This window comes from Malus domestica, chromosome 05 (assembly GCF_042453785.1).
Source record: "Malus domestica chromosome 05, GDT2T_hap1".
In the NCBI taxonomy this organism is placed as follows: domain Eukaryota; kingdom Viridiplantae; phylum Streptophyta; class Magnoliopsida; order Rosales; family Rosaceae; genus Malus; species Malus domestica.
This window is the reverse complement of record NC_091665.1, coordinates 12741954-12762560: the sequence shown is the minus strand read 5'-3', so window position 1 is coordinate 12762560 and position 20607 is coordinate 12741954. Positions and strand designations below refer to the sequence as shown.

The 20607-nt window shown below is 37.6% G+C and overlaps 2 protein-coding genes across 2 annotated transcripts; both read right to left on the bottom strand.

Annotated features, from left to right (window-relative positions):
* Positions 1-674: 674 nt before the first annotated feature.
* Positions 675-6055, bottom strand: LOC103439149 (guanine nucleotide-binding protein subunit beta-1). Its single transcript, XM_008377700.3, has 6 exons — positions 5506-6055; positions 5297-5391; positions 3792-4216; positions 2855-3212; positions 1676-1789; positions 675-1064 (listed from the first exon to the last, which is right to left on the bottom strand). The coding sequence occupies exons 1-6, from the start codon at positions 5609-5611 to the stop codon at positions 1029-1031; spliced, it is 1134 nt and encodes a 377-aa protein (XP_008375922.1). The 5' UTR covers positions 5612-6055; the 3' UTR covers positions 675-1028.
* An 8615-nt stretch (positions 6056-14670) lies between these two features.
* Positions 14671-19964, bottom strand: LOC103439170 (glucan endo-1,3-beta-glucosidase 7). Its single transcript, XM_017333235.3, is given in 5 exon segments — positions 14671-14924; positions 15178-15440; positions 15670-16001; positions 17494-18170; positions 19919-19964. Coding segments are annotated over 5 exon segments (1482 nt in total). The 3' UTR covers positions 14671-14760.
* Between the last annotated feature and the right edge of the window lie 643 nt (positions 19965-20607).

Genomic DNA, 20607 nt, shown 5'->3' with positions numbered 1-20607 from the left:
TTAGATTTGTCTTCTTTTTTTATTTCATTTTCAATTTATTTGGTAGGGGTAGCACCCACATTTCATTCACTATTGAAAATGTCATGTATTAATATGATGGACGGTGACTTTCTCATGAACATAACTCGACTTTTGTTATGAGAAAATATAATTCGATTACAATTTACGACCTGTTTAATAATTATTTTGGATTTTTTCTTTCTTTAATTTCTTTACGATAAAAAAAATAAAGCGAAAATGAGAGAAAGAGAAGAGAGACGAGGCAAGGGAGGGAACTGAAGAGGGAGAAAATGTAGGTGAATGTTGGGGTGTGTCTTGAGAGTTTGTTTTTTAAACTCCAAATAGTTGTTTTATGATGATATAGCAATTTCAAAATTTTATGTCAAACGTTGTCATAAACGTTTTTACTCATCAAACCGCTTGACAATTTGATTATGCTACAATATGTGCCCAAGGGTGTAAATGTCATATTTACATCTAAAAGTTACGTTTCTTTCGCTGCCAGAAAATACAAAAGTGGATTTCCCAAAGCATTCGCTTTGCGAAAAAAATTCAAGACAACAAATATATTTCTCGTGAGTAAACATGTCAATCTCTTAGTTTTTAAAACAACAGATAGCAAAAGCCCCAAACCAAGAAGAAGCGAATTGAAAAAATGCACGGGACAAAGAGAGTAGGAAAAAACACCATACATGGATGAGAGATGAGTCATTTACAAGTTTACAACATTCTTATGGAAGGTACATGGAGATGGTAGCTACAGATGAAATATATTCAGGCCGAAAGCACATGGGACGGTCTCTCAAGCCGGAGTTTTCGTCAAATGTACATCTTTTTCTTTCTCCCAATATTAAAATTGTCAGTTTTTCCAATGTGGGGTTACAACTTACAACAAGCAGCAACATATTACAGGACATTCTAGTTTCTCAAACCCAGTATCTTCATCAACGGATATTGAGAGCCACGGGCCTGCGAAAAAGACGAAATTCAGGATACAGAAGATGGAGATATCTGCCTCCGTAACTGGCTCAAATTATTTTCCTATGCCCTCCGAAGGCCCATATCTGCGATAAACACAAAGCAAAGTCATATTTCATGAACTTCAAACAACCAATATGGTTCTTTTTTAATGAACGATGCACATAGATTGATTACAACAACAACAACACCAAAGCCTTTTCCCACTAAGTGGGATTGATTGAGAATACAAAAAAGAAAACCAGCACAACTCCATGAATATCAGATTCAGAGCTATAGGATAACTAGAACAATGATAGCTATCTCCCGTTGTAGACCAAAAGCATCACTTCCTAGGTACATCCTGCATACAAATACAAGGGTACTGACATGTGACCAAGATTTAGTCCCACTGGTGCCAGTGTCCAATAAATGCTTGCCAGGTGTTCAAAAAGTGCACTAACCGTCCAATTGACTACTGACACATGGTGAATTGGTGATATGAACACAAGAAGGGTACTGACTTGCAACAGAAACGCCAAATTTACACTCTCATTTTTTATTTATATTTCCTCTACTTTTATTTGCATTCTGATTGCAGAAAGAAACGCATTAAGAGATAAAAATTAACAATTATCAGTAAAGATGATGATTCCCATGCACGTTCCATGCAGCATGGCCTAAGTGAAATAACGGATACAGGGCTAAGGAAAATAACCTTTAAATTTGTATCCCAACTTCCTGTACACAAGGCACTACCATCAGCTGACAAACCCAAACAGCTAATCTGTGCCTCGTGTGAGTTTTGGAGGGATCCCAGGTTCAAAACCACCTGCCACAAAATGAAAGAGCAATTAGAGCCAATTTCATCCATTTAAAGCACTGCCATAAAAATCCATACGCACAAGCCAATATTATAAAATGATGCAACAAAAAAAATAAAATAAAAAAGCAGGATTTACAGGACTAGTTTATAACCACGCATTCTGAAAGTATTACGATTGTATTTAGGAAACCTTTGCAGCATGATATCTCATTTGGCAGGATTAATTTATGACACACACAACATTTTACATTTTTGTTTATAAAAATATTCTAAATATGACATTTCATATGACACAGCATGGACAACCATAACCGTCCAACTTGGAATCCAACCACTACTCTTTTACCTTTTCCTCCATCCTAGGTGGTTTACTAAACTTTCTCAAATTGCATGCAAGTCTATAGGCGTTATTTTGACATGATGATTGATCACAGTATAGGCAGGGCACGTGGCAATAAACCTTACCGAGAAAACTTGACAATCCAAGATGCATTTTCTTGTTTTAAGAATAACTATCACAAATGATATTGTTAACTGTATTTTCAACCAAGTGAGACTTATTTTAAGATTATCTTAAGTGCAAGAAACTAAGAGAAACACAATCAAGGGAGAAATAAGATCTAAGCTACAAAATTTCAAGTTATCAACTACTAAACGGAACTAGTTGAGTAGGATGACTTCACACTGTGAACAAAAGATTCTGCTGTGTTTAGCATAACAGAAAAATGCAATCAGACATAGGTAACCTAGCGTAGCTCCAAATTTACATACTTTTATGACCGGAATTCATACAATGCACAAGTAATTTATGGGAAATAGAAATTCACTTAAATAACTCTGGTCTATCTTAATTACAATAAAACATGTAACTTTATAATTCAAATGTATGTGAATGTGAAGTACACCCATGCAAGAAGTTGACAATAAACATGCTGAGTAAAATGCTGATAGACCAAAACTTGAATCTAAAGTACAAGGCAATTTATTAGAAAAAGCGTGGTCAGCTGATGATGCAAAAGCATATTGGTATTCGGTGAAGAGGTAGACTGTGGTCAATTAAATTGGCTTTACCTTTGCCAACAAAGTATCCCATACATAGCAATCCCCATTTGTGTATCCAGCAAAGAGAAGCCTTCCTGATATTGAGAATGCAATGGTTTTCACAGGTGGGATATCATTATCACCATGTGGCTGATGGTATACTTGGAGCTGGTGCCCGGTTCTAATGTCAAACAATCTGCAAGTTCCATCATCTGAGCCAGTTCCAAATCTATTTCCATCTGGAAAGAACTTTACCACATTAACATCCCCCTCATGACCATGAAACGTCCGCACTGCTCGACTTGCAACACGAGTATCCCACAATCGGGCAGTTGTATCACAAGAACCAGACACAAACAATCTCGAGTTGCTTTGATTGATGGACACACTGAAAGAATGCAAAACAGTTTACTTAGAATTCCATGACCAATAATATCCTTTCACAAACACTAATGTTTGTGTGACATTTAAAGTGCTCATGATGGAAAAGCTAAAGGTAAAGGAGGCTGTACAGATTAGGAAAGATTCTTTTAAACTCAAATACAGAACAGAAATTCTTGTCTCGGGATTAACCAATAAGACGTCACTTTCCAGGACAAAGTTATCAATGTAGACGCATTTCTAACAGCATTGAATAAATTAGAGCAAACAATTCCATTACATTGTAAATTCACAGACATGAAAATGGGCAGAAACTTTAACTGCTAAATCAAAGGATTCCAGAGCAGACAAATTAAAAGAACAAATTTCATGCATTATATTTACAGTGGTATCAAGTAAGTTCAATCACTACTGTTCAGCTAAATATAAAATCATGTACCAACTTTTAAAGCCTTTTCTTGTCTTTCTTTTTGCTTCATGTAAGGCTAAAAATTTAAATATGAGGTGCTTATTGAACACGGCCACCTAGAAGAACCAGATGCAGTAAATGTTATACATATAGCCATTTAAAAACCACCCGATATACCTCAGTACATCTGCAGTGTGTCCAGACTGAAATTCACCTCCAAAAACTGAAGTCCTGAGTCCAGTAGTAATATCCCATAAAACACACGTTTGATCTCCAGATCCACTAATCAGGTGAGTGTCCTCATCTGGAACGTATTGACAGGAGGAAACATAACCCTTATGCCCACTAAGTGTTCTTGATACAGGTAGATTCCCATCCTTGTCACACAGGGAATTCAAGTTGAAAATAGAGCAAACACTATCAAGACCACCGCAAGCAACAGATTGACCAGTCGGTGAGAAAGCACAAGTCATGACCCATGCACAAGGTAGTTTTATGGCATGAGTCTTCTGGCTTGTTAGTGCATTCCACACTATTAAACGCCCGTCTTGAGATGCACTGACAATTCGATTCTTTTCAGAGGTCCAATCTAACGAATACACCTGCAGCAGTCATGGTGAGCATAAATCTTATTGAACCTTATCCTATCCGAACTGGCATCACAAATACAGTAACTAGACATGAATTTTAATTATTTGTATGGCTGAAGAGTAACACAAATGTTGTTCTATAACTTTTAATTAATCTAGTACCTCTATAATTTTGCATAGTTTTGTATATCCACTTTATTATTACAAACTTCAAAACCAATATGCTTTTTCTCCACTCATTTTCCATTGCACCTTCAATCAGAATTAATGAAATAACTTAGTTAGCTACTCACCTCCCACAAACTCTATAGCAATTTTATCAGCAGGTAGTTGCTCTATTACACCTGAAAGTTTCTTAACTGGCCAATTTATCATTCTACACCCACAATCTCAAAACAAAATGAAAGACGCCATGTCCGGACCCAAACCCACCCGAAAATGACTTCTTTGCAAAGAAACTATTCTTTTAGTTACTTTTTTGGGACTATGGGTGTAGGAGGATACAAATGTTCAGTTAAGAAAGAGAACTACCTTTTTGGTGTCAATAGAGCTACCCTTTATAAGTGTTGAATCTAGTTCTTCCCAATTACTATAGGTCAATCTCCTAGTATTGATTGGGCTTGTTACTTAAAATGCCACTGCCTATTAATAATACTTTTGACCACTGTCTTGAGTACATTTAACTTATTCCAATTATTCAACTTTCTCTATATCCCTAATCAACCTGTCCCTTTTTGTTTTACTAGTTTGTTTGTAGAGGTCTTTTCACCTCTTTTATACCTAACTTTCTCCGTATCCCTAGTAGTGCATTCGTGCACTTTTTTGTTTGGTATGATTTCACTCTCAAAAATTACTCAAACACTCTCCCAACTAGTCAAACCCCACAATTGCATTTTCACATATTCAAAGCTATAAAAAGAAATTAGCTTTGTAATCCGAATAGCACGCTTCAAACAACCAACGCCCAACAAGTCCATTAACCCATATGAATGAACAATCGAATGAACCGAAAGAAGCTCGCTTTTACAAACAAAACGCACCACAGACCACACACGCACTAAAAAACATATAATTACATGTGGGTAATCATACCTTTCCTGTATGACCTTGCAAGGTTCTGCAGCATACGAGATCGGTGGGGCCAAATGTGACCGGAGTCTTCCCCTGTGACCTTGCATACTCAGCCACTGCAACAATTCCACCACCACAACCAATTAGATCTAAAAACCCCAAAAATTACAATCCAGTACAAAATTATTCAATAGTAATTTAACAAACCAGCAAACCCACCACCGCCATACCATCTGTGTCCAGCAAGGAAGCGCGCTTCTGCTTCAGCCGCTCTCTGAGCGAGTTGACGGTGTCGCTGGCCGCCACGTGGCGCTCTTTGAGCTCCGCGACTGACATTGCTCGGAATTCGAGCTCAGGATTCGGTCATGGAGCGGAAGTCGAAAGAGGCCTCCGATTCAAAGCGAAATTAGGGTTTCCATTTCTGCTACTGGGATTTCAATTGGAAGCTCGAACTCACGAGGAAGTACGGTGAAAGGTGAAAAGGAGAAGAGGGTCGTTGGTTTGTGGTCTCGTCTCTGAACGAGTCTCTGAGATTTTGTCAGAGAGAGAGAGCTGTGACCTGTGAAGACGTTGTGGGACTTTACGTTGGAGTCGTGAGGGCACAGGTGTAATTTACACTGGCGGCTACGGGTCCCACGAGTCCACTTGTCAATTTTTAATTGGAATGTGCTGGCTATGGGGGCAACTATCTTCAACAAAGCCAAGGCTACCACGTCGTTGTATAACACTAAAAAGAGCCCAAAGTCCATGCTGGCTGTGGCTGCCAAGGGATGTACGGACGTTTGCCCAAAAAAGTTCACGCTAAGAGCAACTCCACCCATGGAGCCTTTCCCCTGATAATCTACTATTGAATCCACCATTTTGAATAGTAATTTCCTTTAATGAATAGTAACTATCATTAATGAACAGTAATTGCCATTTGCATTTTCATCCTTGGAGCTCTCCCCCCTGACAATAGGCAATAAAATATTAGTTTTTTTTGTTTGTTTAAATAATACAAAATAAAATTATTTGTAATTTCGGATAAGATTTTTTAAATCGTTCTCGTTGCGTCACGTGTCATTTTATAAAAAAAAAACAATTATTTAGCGATTGATTTCGATAAGATTTTTATCCAATGTCATCGTGTTATGTGTCGTTATCTTTTGAGAATCTTTGACGATAGATTTTGATCAGATTTTAACTCATTCAAAATTCCGCCACTGTCATTATCCGAAAAGATAATTATTGGAGATCGATTTCGATAAGATTTTTATCCAATACGATCGTGCCACGTGTCATTATCTTTTCAGAATCTTTGAGGATAGATTTCGATCAGATTTTTAACGAATGACGGCATGCCACGTGGCCTTATCTACAATCCAATCCTTTCTTAATTGTCCATATAATCCACCATCTATCCTCACAAATCTCACACCAATTTTCTCAACATATTTATCTCATTATTCATAGTTTCTGTTTCTTCTTCACCATCCATCATTACAATGTCTTCTTCTTCATCAAGGATGATGTGGGAAATCGATCAGCAAGAGGAAGAATTGTTTAACCAATCTGAAGGAATGTTCAACCTTCAGATTGCCGAAAATGAGATGGAAGAGGATGAGAAGCGTAGAAGGAGAGATGACGAAACAAGAATGGCCAGAGCCTCACATTCCCGTCGAGTCATCCAGACTGTTACTCAGATATGCAGGCCCAACCGTTCAAGCAACCTTGATAGAAGCAGGCAACGACGGGGTGAAGAGCTGTTGGACGATTACTTTGTCCATAACAGTGCATTTCTTGATACGTACTTCAGACGTCATTTTAGAATGGAACGACATTTGTTCAACAGAATCATGACTGATTTTTGCAACCATGATTCTTACTTTGTGCAAAAGACGGATGCTTGTGGTGTTATGGGTCTCCTGCCTGAGCAAAAAATCACTGCTGCGTTGCGGATGCTTGCGTATGGAGCATCTGCAGACCAAGTGGATGAGATAACGAGGATGGGGAAATCAACCATTCTTGAGGCCCTGATGAGGTTTTGCGGAGCAGTCGAATCTTTGTACACCGCAGAGTACCTCCGAAAACCTACTCGCAGGGACTTGCAAAGGCTTCTGAAGAAGGGCGAGATGCGAGGTTTTCCTGGGATGATAGGAAGCATCGATTGTATGCACTGGACGTGGAAAAACTGTCCAAGTTCATGACAAGGCGCATATGGGGATAGAAAATGATCAAAATCTATCATTTTGGAGGTAGTGGCATCTTTTGATACATGGATATGGCACGCCTTTTTCGGGGTTCCTGGGGCTCAAAATGATCTCAACGTCCTTGCCCAATCCCCAGTGTTCAACGACGTCCTGCAAGGAAAGGCACCAAAAGTCACATACGTCGTCAACGGACGTAGGTACGACGGGGCATACTACTTAGCTGATGGCATTTACCCACGGTGGGAAACATTTATCAAAACAGTGCCACGTCCGTGAAGTGCAAAGGAAAAACACTTTGCAAGCTGTCAAGAGGGGTGCAGGAAGGATGTGGAGCGTTGTTTTGGTATCCTTCAAGCTCGTTGGGCGATCGTCAGGGGTGCTGCCAGAATGTTCGATGTAGAGTCACTTCGATCCATCATGATGACGTGCGTCATTCTTCACAACATGATTGTGGAAGATGAGTTTGATTATGATGCGGTTGATGAATATGAGCCAGAGCCAGACACGATGAACAATTCAAGAACACGGATATATTGTGCACATGATGCCACCGAAGAACCCGTGCAATACGAGCCATTAGAAAGGGATGGACGTTACAATGAAAGGGTCATTCAACGATATACTGCACTTCAAAGGTCATCTATGCATAATGATCGGCAAATTGACTTGATCGAGCACCAGTGGGCATTGAAACAAGTTGAAGATACTTAAGTTTATTTAGTATGTTTGTTTGTATTTGGTGTGTTTATGTAATTTTATTTGGTGTGTTTTTTGTAGTGAGTTTGTTTGTATTTCGTATGTTTATGTAATTTTATTTGGTGTGAATTATTTGGTGTGTTTATGTAATTCCAATTGGTGAGTTTTTTAGTTTTATTTGGTGTGTTTTATAATTTCATTATACGTGAACAATTTGATGAATAAAACTTCTATTATTAGGATAAATATATTACGAAATTAAATACATGTACTCTCACTTTAAATAAAGTACTAACTTCAATAAAATGGAAACAACATAAATAATAAATTACAACCCAAAGTGATTGGAAAACTATGGGGTCCGATTACAAAAGTACCCTATTCCTCACCACTTAACCAATCTGTGGTGCTAGGATCATCTTGTCTTGTTGTGCTAGGACCATCTTGTCTTGATCTCACTTCTCTTGCACGCCTCCTTTGCACCACATCCGCTTTCTCCAACTGCCAAAAATATTTAGAATTTGGAGACATCCCTTCTAAACGCGTGTTCATAATGTCACGATCTCGTTGTGCAATTCTTTCTTCTCTAAGCAACTCCCTTTCTTGCCTAAGTAGCTCTCTTTCCCTCTGTTCAGCTTGAAATGCTTGTTGAATAGCTGCAGCTTTTACCTCATCTCTAGCCTTGTCAGCTTCATATTTCGCCAATTCCCGCGCCAACGTCAATTCACCTTGACGAGCAAGTTCTTGCATGTACTTTCCATGATCATTCTTGGAAGCACCCCCTTTCCTCTTTGAAGCCTTCTTACCTAGAGGCCTAATTGGATAACGGGTCAACCCCGACGCTTGTTCAGGAATGGGCGTTTCAGGCATTTCTTCTCCATCTTCTTCATCAACATGGGAGCCATGATCGGGTGTAGAGTGTGGATGGGTGCTGTGTACAAAGGTGTTGTGCAGAGGGATGCTGTTCATGCATACTTCTGGACCAACAGGCACAACTTTGAATTTAGGACAATCTTTAACAATATTCCAACATTCCCACCTGGTGAATGATTTGTTTCTTGATTTGATTTTGGCACCATACCATGCTTGTGCTTGAAGTTGTTACAAATAATAATATTGAGACTATTAGGTAACAAATAAATAATAATAATAATGAAATTAGGTAACAAATAAATAATACAAATAAATAATAATAATGAAATTATTAGGTAACAAATAAATAATACAAACAAATAATAATAATGAAATTAGGTCACAAATAAATAATACAAATAAATAATAATAATGAAATTATTAGGTAACAAATAATAATACAAACAAATAATAATAATGAAATTAGGTCACAAATAAATAATGCAAACAAATAATAATAATAATGAAATTAGGTAACAAATAAATAATACAAACAAATAATCTTACCTCATCCGCATAATTTGCCCCACTTCGAACATTACTACTAGCTTGTGTCAAGGCATCTCTCCACGTACTAAAGGAATGGCAAAGTATTTTCCAACGACTAGACATCGATTCTTTGGTTCTTTTCCCACTTATTTGCTCAAGAAATTTGGTATGAATTAAACTCCACATTTCTCGCAACTGCATCTCATTACCCGTAAGGGAATTATGAGTAACTTCAACCCAGCTAGTGCACAACACAACATCTTCAAGAAGCGACCAATTCGTACCTGCATCAGTAGTCATTTTGTGGAAAAAAAAATTGGATTGAAACTTTGAGAGAAAGATAAGAATTTGATTGAAAGTGGTTGAGAAAATATGAAATTGTTGTGTAAGGTAGATGGAGAAGAAGTGGTATTTATAGAAAAGTAAAAACAATTTTTTACAATTTTTTTTTCAGATTTTTTACATTTTTTTCGGATTTTTTCCATTTTTTTAATTTTTTTTTCAAATAATTAATTTCTGCCGTTGGATTTAAAAAAATTTGAATTCCAACACTCCAGATTGTGCCACGTGTCACAACGGTAACTTTTCTTAATTTTAAAACTATTTTTTCTTTATTTATAAAGCATATTAATATCGACCGTTGATCTCAGATCGAACGGTTGATATTAAATAAGATTTTTTTTATTTTTTTTACCGTTGAGATCCAACGGTCCAAATGAAGGAGCCGTTGAGATCGAACGGACCGTGGGAAGCCACGTGGCTTCCCAACGGTAACTGTGACATTCTGAAAAGTCGTCTGCTTTTCTGAAAAGTTGTCGGGCGACGCGCCCCCACGTGCGAGTGGGGTGCATTCGCCTGACAGAAAAAAATAAAAAATGGGCTTGGAGCTCGTGCTCCGGGGCTGTCACAAATTGACAGGCCCCCTGCTCGGGCCTTCTCCACGAGCTCGGGCTCTTCATGGCTGGAGCAACTTGACAGGCCCTCAGGCCTTTTCTTCTCCCCTGTCCCCCGGCCTATTTACAAGGTTGGAACTGTTCTTAGTGTGGCTACCAAGGGATGTACTGACGTTTTGGGTACTGCTTGAAAAACATTTACACAAATAATCGATCAGCAAAGCCCACAAAGATCATCATTCTCGCCCCAAAGACGTGTTAGAAACGTGCATTTAACCTACGTGTTGTGGCTCCTCACTCGCTCATGAGAAAGACAGAGTGTCAAACTCATGTGGAAAGCCCGGAATAGAGGTAGAAGGTAGCCTGGCAAATCCTAAGAGCAGTTCCACCAGGAGGTGGTTAGGCCGGCACTCAGCCAAAAAACAAGGCTAGCACTCAGCCAATCCTTTCCAGCCCGTGTTCTTGCCTAGCACCCAGCCCAAGCTGGTCTCCAGGCCAGTCCAAAATCGACAGAGGAATGGACTGGCCCGTATGACGCCAACATTACATCAGCCATTTTTTTTTTCCTTCCTTTTTTCCGCGCCAGGTCGGGTCAAGGGGGAAGACCCTCCTCTCTTTCTTCTCCACCAAACGACTCCCCACGGGGCAAGACGACGCCAACCCTATCGTCGTCGACGACAAGCTCTGCAGAGCTGGCACCAAGAGTGAGTAAATACTACTAAACGACTGCTTGTTTATGCGTTTTGGGAAAATGGGTCAGGTCTGATTCGATTGTTTGTTTGTCCAGATTGAAAAAGATTGAATCTTTTTTGTTTTGCAGGAGTTGGGTGTGAGCTTGTTGATGACAGCAGAGGAGGAGGGGAAGAGTTGGAAGATGGGAGGGAAGTGCAAGGGTGCAGGGGTGTACAGCGGTGAAGTTGAGAAAGGAACTGCAGAGGTGCAGCGATGAAATTGAAAAACATTTTAATATTTTTTTTTATAAAGTCAGAAATTAAAAATAAAATCATTATTTTTTATTATTTTATAATAAAAAATTATAATATTTTAATAAAATGGACTAGGCTATTTTTTGTTAGGGGTGGAGATGCTTTGGTCTATTACTATACACTGGAGTCTATTACTGTTCACTTGAGTGGATAAATGCGCTAGGTGCTGGCACAAAGTCTTTAGGGGTGGACTTGCTCTAATACGACACGACACGAAATTAACAGATATTCGGATCGATACGATAACGAATCGGGTCATTATCGGGTAACCCAATAAGCACCTGTTAAGATGAATGGTTGGTTCTGATATACACATGGGTAACACGATACACGATAAGAAAAATATTAATTTTATAACCCTAAAAAACTATAATAATTATATATATTAATTTAACAATTTTATACCCCTAAAAACTATAATAATTATATATATATATATATATATATGTATATATTAAATTAGATATTAAAAATTGGTGACCATTGGATCGGCTTAAATATGCATATCATTCAATTTCTTAAGTGTTATACGTACAAAATAAATAAATTTAAATATACTTAATAAATATATAAATATATATATATATACACACCATTGAACTTGATGGGATACGAATTCTACGAAACTAATTTCAACGATACAACCATCAAACTTGTTTGTATATACTTCGAGATCGCATACGCCAAAAATTGTAAAAAACAAACATTCAGAGATAACGGAATAAAACTTTTCGAATCTTATCAACGAAAAATCACGATTTAACGGCTATTTTAACTCCAATTTTGATGATTTTTTATAGCTACACTCTTTGACCCTATATGAATACAATTAATGAATTCGATCTTCAATTTAAAATATTTACACTAGTGGATACTACAAAATCTTATGTTATACTTAATGAAAGTATAAATAAACTCTAAGTGTTAGTGAATCTATAGTTTTGATGAGATACGCATTCTACGAATTTAATTTCAACGATCCAACCGTCAAACTTGTTTGTATATGCTTCAAGATCGCATATGCCAAAAATCACATAAAACAAACATTCAAAGATCAAGTAACGGGACAAAACTTTTCGATGGTTATCAATGAAAAATCATGATTTAACGGTTATTTTAACTCCGATTTTGATGATTTTTTATAGCTACTCTCCTTTACCCTATATGAATACAGTGATTTCATTCGATCTTCAATTTAAAATATTTACACCAGTGTTATACTTAATGAAAGTATAAATAAACTCTGTGTTAGTGAATCTATCATTTTGATAGGATATGCATTCTACGAATCTAATTTCAACGATCCAACCGTCAAACTTGTTTGTATATGCTTCAAGATCGCATATGCCAAAAATCACATAAAACAAACATTCAAAGATCAAGTAACGGGACAAAACTTTTTGACGGTTATCAACAAAAAATCATGATTTAACGGCTATTTTAACTCCGATTTTGATGATTTTTTATAACTACACTCTTTGACCTTATATGAATACAATGAATGAACTCGATGTTCAATTTAATATATTTACACTAGTGGATACCACAAAATCTTATGTTATACTCAATGAAAGTATGAATAAAAACTCTTTAAGTGTTAGTGAATTTATTGTTTTGATGGGATACGAATTCTACGAAACTAATTTCAACGATCCAACCGTCAACCATGTTTGTATATACTTCGAGATCGCATACGCCAAAAATTGCAAAAAACAAACATTCAGAGATTAAGTAACATGACAAAACTTTTCGACAGTTATCAATGAAAAATCACGATTTAAGGGTTATTTTAACTTCGATTTTGATGATTTTTTACAACTACACTTCTTGACCCTATATGAATACAATGAATGAATTCGATGTTCAATTTAAAATATTTACACTAGTGGGATACCACAAAATCTTATGTTATACTTAATGAAAGTATGAATAAACTCTTAAGTGTTAGTGAATCTATTGTTTTGATGGGATACGCATGGTTTGTATATATTTCGAGATCGCATACGCCAAAAATTGCAAAAAACAAACATTCAGAGATTAAGTAACGGAATAAAACTTTTCGACGGTTATCAACGAAAAATCACGATTTAACGGTTATTTTAACTCAGATTTTGATGATTTTTTTACAGCTACACTCCTTAATCCTATATGAATACAATGAATGAATTCGATCTTCAATTTAAAATATTTACACTAGTGGATACCACAAAATCTTATGTTATACTTAATGAAAATATAAATAAACTTTAAGTGTTAGTGAATCTATCGTTTTGATGGGATACGCATTCTACGAAACTAATTTCAACGATCCAACCATCAAACTCGTTTGTATATGCTTCAAGATCGCATATGCCAAAAATCACAAAAAACAAACATTCAAAGATCAAGTAACGGGACAAAACTTTTCGACGGTTATCAACGAAAAATCACGATTTAACATTTATTTTAACTCTGATTTTGATGATTTTTTACAGCTACACTCCTTGACCCTATATGAATACAATGAATGAATTCGATGTTCAATTTAAAATATTTACACTAGTGGATACCACAAAATCTTATATCATGCAAGCATTGAGTTCCATTGACAATGTTTAAACTTTTAAGAAATGCTTCACAACCTTGAAATTAAAAACTCTTTCATTTTGCATATCCTTGCACATTTAATATTTTGTAATAGACTAGTAGTGTATGGATGTTTGTTTATTAGGCTGTTATTTTCGAGTGTAGATGTAGTAGTACTTAAACAACAAATGTGTTTTAATGTTTTGAATTAATATTTATGTGGCAATGTGTGGCATGTGCAAATTTAAGAATTTTTTTTTTCTTAACGGGTGTGATCCTGTTAAGGACCCGTTAAGATAACATGTGTGATACGACACGACCCGTTAAGATAACAAGTGTTACACGAAAACGACACAAATACGACAGACATGACCAGTTTGTCAGGCCTAGTAGAAGGAGATAAACAACTACCTCCACTACGGGAGAAGGAGCGAGGGACAAGGTAGTGGTACTTGCTTCTCAAGCATTAAAGCTTTATAAAAGGGGAAAGGAGTCAAAGAACAAGGTATGCAAATGAAACCCTTTGACTAGAGAATAACAATTCATCTGACTAACTTGAGTGTCAGAGTACTATTTGCAGGTACAACAACCCCCTCCCCTCTCTTTTAAATGAAGAAGCTTTGGGACGCTTCTCGATTAGGGATTCACCAAATGTGCGGATTACAGACAACAAATTTGTGGAGATATTTCTTCGTGTAAGAAATTTCGTTCTAACAATATCCCAAACAAAACTAGGAACCTTTACAATTAAAGGCCTACATGTATAAATTAAAAACAACAAAAAAGTACACCAATACCTTATTCCTTATATCCAATTGATTTCTAACCCTAACGAATCCGTTATTTGATATAATATTAACCTTCCCTGCTTCCACAGGTAGTCCTGTACTTCCACCAGGGTAACTGCAACCATTATAACCTGCAATCAATTGATAAATCTAATTAGAAAGTGTTCCAAAACAAATCAAGCAGACATGTAATGCTGGTTTATTATATGTTCCAGTTTTACACCGGTCTAAACTGAGCGAAAAGAAAAATGCCACAGATTTTTAGTGCAATCATTCACAAAAGGTGTATTATTAACTATGGAAAGTACCCTTTTGTGTAATGTGCGTCCTCATCATGGTAAACCTGGGCCATTTCGATATGTGCTCGTGTTAAAGAAAACTTATTGGGATTTGAGGATGTGAGCGTTGCTGTTTGTGAGAAATTACAATTCAAAGGAACTGTGACAACAATATGATAATATAGATTCATGGCATAGGCAGCGTGCGATGCAACAGTGTTTGGATCAAAACAGGCGCCTCCTGGTTGGATTGCGCTGCAATCAATACCATGGCCGCAAGCATAGTCAAGATTTGCCTGCAATTGAGCAATAAAAACGTCGGATTTGGGCACACACCACTGTGCTGAAGTAGGCTTGGGTGATGGAGACACTGTTGGTGTTGATGGAGTCTGAAGGGTAGAAATTCAAGGGTTATAATTAATCATGCCGATGGTAAAGAATAAAATAATAGGCGTTATAAGGTTTGGCCAGATAAAGGACATGTTATGTTCTCATACGTATTGAACCATCCATATAACGAATTATCTAGATTCGCAGTCAACAATATAACATGTCAAAATGGTGCGGTATGAGAACATTTCGCTGGAAGGTTTTTAAATGCGTCATCTGGCTACTCTTTGTGAGACCAACGTCATATGTCGCAGTTAGATCAGGCTTGAACAGACCGAAGTATCGCTCAGAGGCTGGACCAGGTTTCAAATCCTCATCATAGAGCGCGAAGATATACGTCTCCACAGATTGTCCAGGCATTAACGGAGTCCCAACCATGGATCTAAGATGTGCAATCAAATTTCCATTATATGCCCTTGCATTCTCCACACTAGGTCCAATTTCGTTGTCATCTCCATGGTATGGCCATCCAGTCTCAGCAATCAAAATGTCAATGTCTTTGAATCCAACTGCATTCAAGGCTGACCGCACGACATCAACCTAAAGACAGTAAAATTTGTCATTTATATTAATGCATCAATCAACGACTTCAAAAACGTAAGGGTTAAACTATTGGAACTCTCTAATTACTTAACTAGCCATTATCAAATTGTCATTGCAAGAAAAGAAAACAGTGCACATAGTTAAACAAATTATGCATTTACTGTGTTGCAGATTAACTAATGATACCAAAAGGATAAATGCTTCAAAACCCAATTTCATTTTCCAATTTTCTTTCCAATTCTTTCACATGGGTAGGACCTTATGATATCGCGAGAAATTGATAAAAGAATTAGGTCTTATAACATCATCCAACTGCAAAAGATTCGAATGTGTGCTATCTCGCGGATCTGCAAAAAAACCCAATGCTGCTAAAGTTTCACTAACATTTCCTCCTAAAGTAAGAGATAAGAGGTTTATACTTTATATGGTGGTCCCAAATTAAATTTTAGGTTCTATGAAACAACAAAATACATTGTACTAAATTCAATGACAATAGAAATCATGGTTATATGGCCTCATCTAAAATTATAGTGACGGCCACTAGCTAGCCTGTGACCTTGTCACCATGCATCAAATTGCATATAGAAGGTCACATCAGGTAAGTTTCAGTGTTCCCATCATTTCATTGATAATGCAAAGGGCAATAATTCATACAAGAATAATATGTATGGCACTAATTAAATGACCGTTGAAATTAGGGTTTCCCAAAACCAACTTTTCGGGCTCGTTTGAAAGTAAAAATAACTGAAAGAGCTTATGGTGAAATCGATTTTAGGTTTCAAAAGCACTTCAAGTGCTTTTTGAAAGAAGCACAAGATATTTACTTCTTACAAAAAGCACTTGAGGATCCACTTGGATTTTTACTGATGATTGGTTTTAAAAGAATCTTCATCAAAAGTGCCTTCAGTTATTTTAAAATTTCCAAACAAGCCCTTCATTGATAGAAACAGCTAAAGTTTACTATCTTGCTATCTATTAAGCTATGTATTCAAATAAAAGACCTAATGGTTAAAGATATAGTAATATTTTCTTTCATCTTCCTTTTCAACTAATCCTCACACCCTAATTTTCTCTAATCTAGCGTAACTCTAAACACATGCAGGGTGCATATTTGCCTTCAAGTAACTACAAAAGCAAGGAGATAGAGAATGCAATTAAGGATTTGGTTGGAAGTGCAATTAAAATGGCCACAATCGGCCCCTGTAGTTCTAGATAATAAAAGCACTTTTCTAAAACTTTCTATTGATTTAGCTTCTAACAAAAGTGCTTATGTGTTTGTTTTACCAAAAAAATCCATTAGATCTAAACTCTTGTGTCAATGTTGTGGACTCATGGATTAAAGATCAACGTATGAGTTGTCGTATGATGCAACGACCAATCGTATAGGATCGCACTGACGGTTGACCTAGAAGTCAATTTTCAACTGGGCCTAGACCCGTTTTAATAAAAAAGCCTAAACCCGGTCCACTAAAGTGTTAAACTCGCTCACCTAAGCATCGAACAAGTTCATGTACTTGATCCCATTCCCCGAGTTGACTCTTCCCGCGTTAGGCTGGAACAAGCAAAACGCCAGTGTTTCGGGCCTCGGGTCGCTCTGGTACGCGAAAAACGGGTACGGGTTAACCGTAAACGACGATCCATTGTCCCTTTAGAAGGAGAGAAGTCCTTTGAGGATGTCCTGGAATCCCAGGTTGAACAGACCCACAGAAGGCGGGTCGGACTGGACCAAAACGGCCATGGAGTGCACCGTGGAGACCCGGACCTTGCCATCGAGAGACGCAGCGGTGAGGGCAGATTGGACATTTCGCATGGCAAGGAGGAGCTGGGAGATGAGGCCCTGGTCGTTGGATAGGAGGACCTCATTGCCGACATTGATGAGGTCGATTTTACTGGCGGGGTAGAAGGGGAGGACGTTGGAGTTCACCCACTGCCCCGTTGCGTTGGGATCGGAGGTGAGGGCCGGGATGTCACCGTTGGCGGCGTCGATGACGATGGTGATGCAGGAGCCAGCGAGGGCCTTGATGATGGCCGGGTCGACGCTGTAGAGATGGACGCGCTTGATGGAGGTGGACTGGAGGAGCTTTGCGGTGTTGGAGGGCGGCGAGAGGTTGTTGGCGACCTGGTAGTTGACGCCGATAAAGGATTGTGAGTCTGCAATGAAAATGACTGTTTAAGTGGGGATATTGACGACATAGAAGGGGAGTTAAGTAACTGAAACTTTGGTGGAATAGATCAATCAGCAGTGCTATTATTTAAAATACGATTTTCTTTTTTCCTTTTTTTTTAAGTGCAACTACTTCTGTTTATTTTCCGAGAAAGTTTTGGGATTGAAGGGGAGTGAGTGATAACGTACCTGCAGAACGAAAAATAGTGAATAAGATGGAGAGGAGGAGGATGGGGAAGTGTGAAAGCGACGATGCCATTGATGATGATGGTGATGGTGTGTTGTGTCGATAAAATCGATACTATTAAGAAGCTCTCTGCTGCTTTGTGCAGGGTGCGGAAGATGATGCAAGAATATACACGGAATGAAGCATCAGACTTCAGACCCAAAAAAAAAACAAGATGAATTGGGAGATTGTCGATCGAAATGCTTTCGTGGGATGGGACCCACCTGTCCCTCTCATTGACCAGAAATTTTTACTAGGCATAATACTTGGGTACTCACAGGGATAGAAGCGTATCCAAATCATGATCAAATGACATGAATCAATAAAAATTTAACACATATAATTTTTTCTTTCAAAAAAAAACTAGACCCGTTCATGCTTAGAAGCCCAAAGATTAACGGCGTCTTCTCCCAATAATGTAGGACTCCAATCGTCCTTCTCCCTCTCCCTCTCTCTCTCTCTCAGACCAACATCCACCCAGAGTGGTGATGGCGAACTTGTAAGAATCCTTATTGAACTTAACTAGTTGTGATAAAGATGAGTTAACATGTTTTAATTATAAATCAGTATGAGTTTTGTATACATGTAAAACCATTCCTTATAATTGAGGAGTTACATCCATAGTGTTTCAAACTAAAACATGTACTTGATCCCACTCATCCATAACTCATCCATGATTGGAACTGAAAGCAATTGGGTCTGTAACCAACTCCCATGATAGATGGAAGTTGTGTAAACCTTGCTTTATATATTGGATTCCCTGCTCATAGAGAAAAACACTCTTCGTTTTTTAGACTATCACCATAAGAGTATATTGGTCTCCCAGTAAGTAGAAGAATCTTCTTGAATCAATACCATGTTTACTGCAGGTTAGAAATTGAGATGTAATTGTCAAAATGGTGTTCTAGGATTTCCTGTTAGTCTAAAGTATATATGTTAATACATTCCAACATTTGGTATCAGTGCCATCTAACAGGCCCTAAATCCTATATGATTTCACTGCAGTAAATTGTTATGTTTGGCTTGTTTTATTTAATAGCCATTTTTGAGTTTCTTTTACTTTAAAACCTAATGAAGGTACTGTGATGTTAAAACTACTGCAATGTCCATATTCTTTCTCAAAAGAAAGAATGTATGAGCAGGCAAAAGTTCTAAATCGCAAATAAAGTGTCTTTGCTCAGTCACCATTCTTGTCCAAAGACTTGAATTAGATGCATGAAAATATTTCTTTCGCAATGGCAATTTATACCTCTTGCTCAAGGGTGTGGTATAAACATGCATTGGTCATTTACTAATAATTATTAATGTCTACTGCAGTGAATACACCTGCTATGAGTTTGTCCTCCATTGAACCACTAAATGAAGGCAATTACAAAAAATGGAAGTAAGACATCGAGATAGTTCTGAGCTTAATGGACCTTGATTTGGCACTAAGGGATGATGAACCTGCACCTTTCACTGATACTTCCACCGCTGCACAAAGACTAAAGCATGAGAAGTAAGAGAAAGCCAATAGGATGTCACTTATGGTCATGAAGAGGACCATGAGTGAGATTGTGAGAGGAGGCATCACTGCTTGTGAGAAAGCAAAGGACTTCATGGAAGTTGTTAGGGCAAAGTTTAGGGAGTCAAAAAAGGCTGAGATAGGGAACTTAATGACCACACTTACATATCTCTAGTTTAATGGAGACAAGAGTGTCAAGGAGCACATTTTCAAACTAGTTAAGGCTGCTACAAAACTCAAGGACTTGGAGGTGCCTATGGATGATGCTTTTGTGGTGCATATGACACTCACTTCACTACCATCTAACTTTGATCAACTGAAGATCTCCTATACTACATAAAAGGAGAAATGGACATTGGATGAACTCATATCCATTTGTGCTCAGCAGGAAGAAATGATGAAGATGTATGAGACTATCAACCATATCAACTTTGTTCAAAGTGGCAAGGTTAAGGAACATGCGTACCAATCTGGTAAGACCTCTAAGCAGTTGTCCTCTTATGGTAATGTTATAATTGCCTCCTCCTCTAGGGGACCTGATATACTTAGGGATAATTTGGACAATGTCAAATGTATTTTTGCAAAAGATATGGGCATTTGAAGAGGGATTGTGATAAACACAAGAATTGGAAAATTAAGAAAGGTATTTCTTTTGTAGAATTCTTTGTTTGCTTTGAAACTAATCTTGTTGAAGTCCCTCCAAATTCTT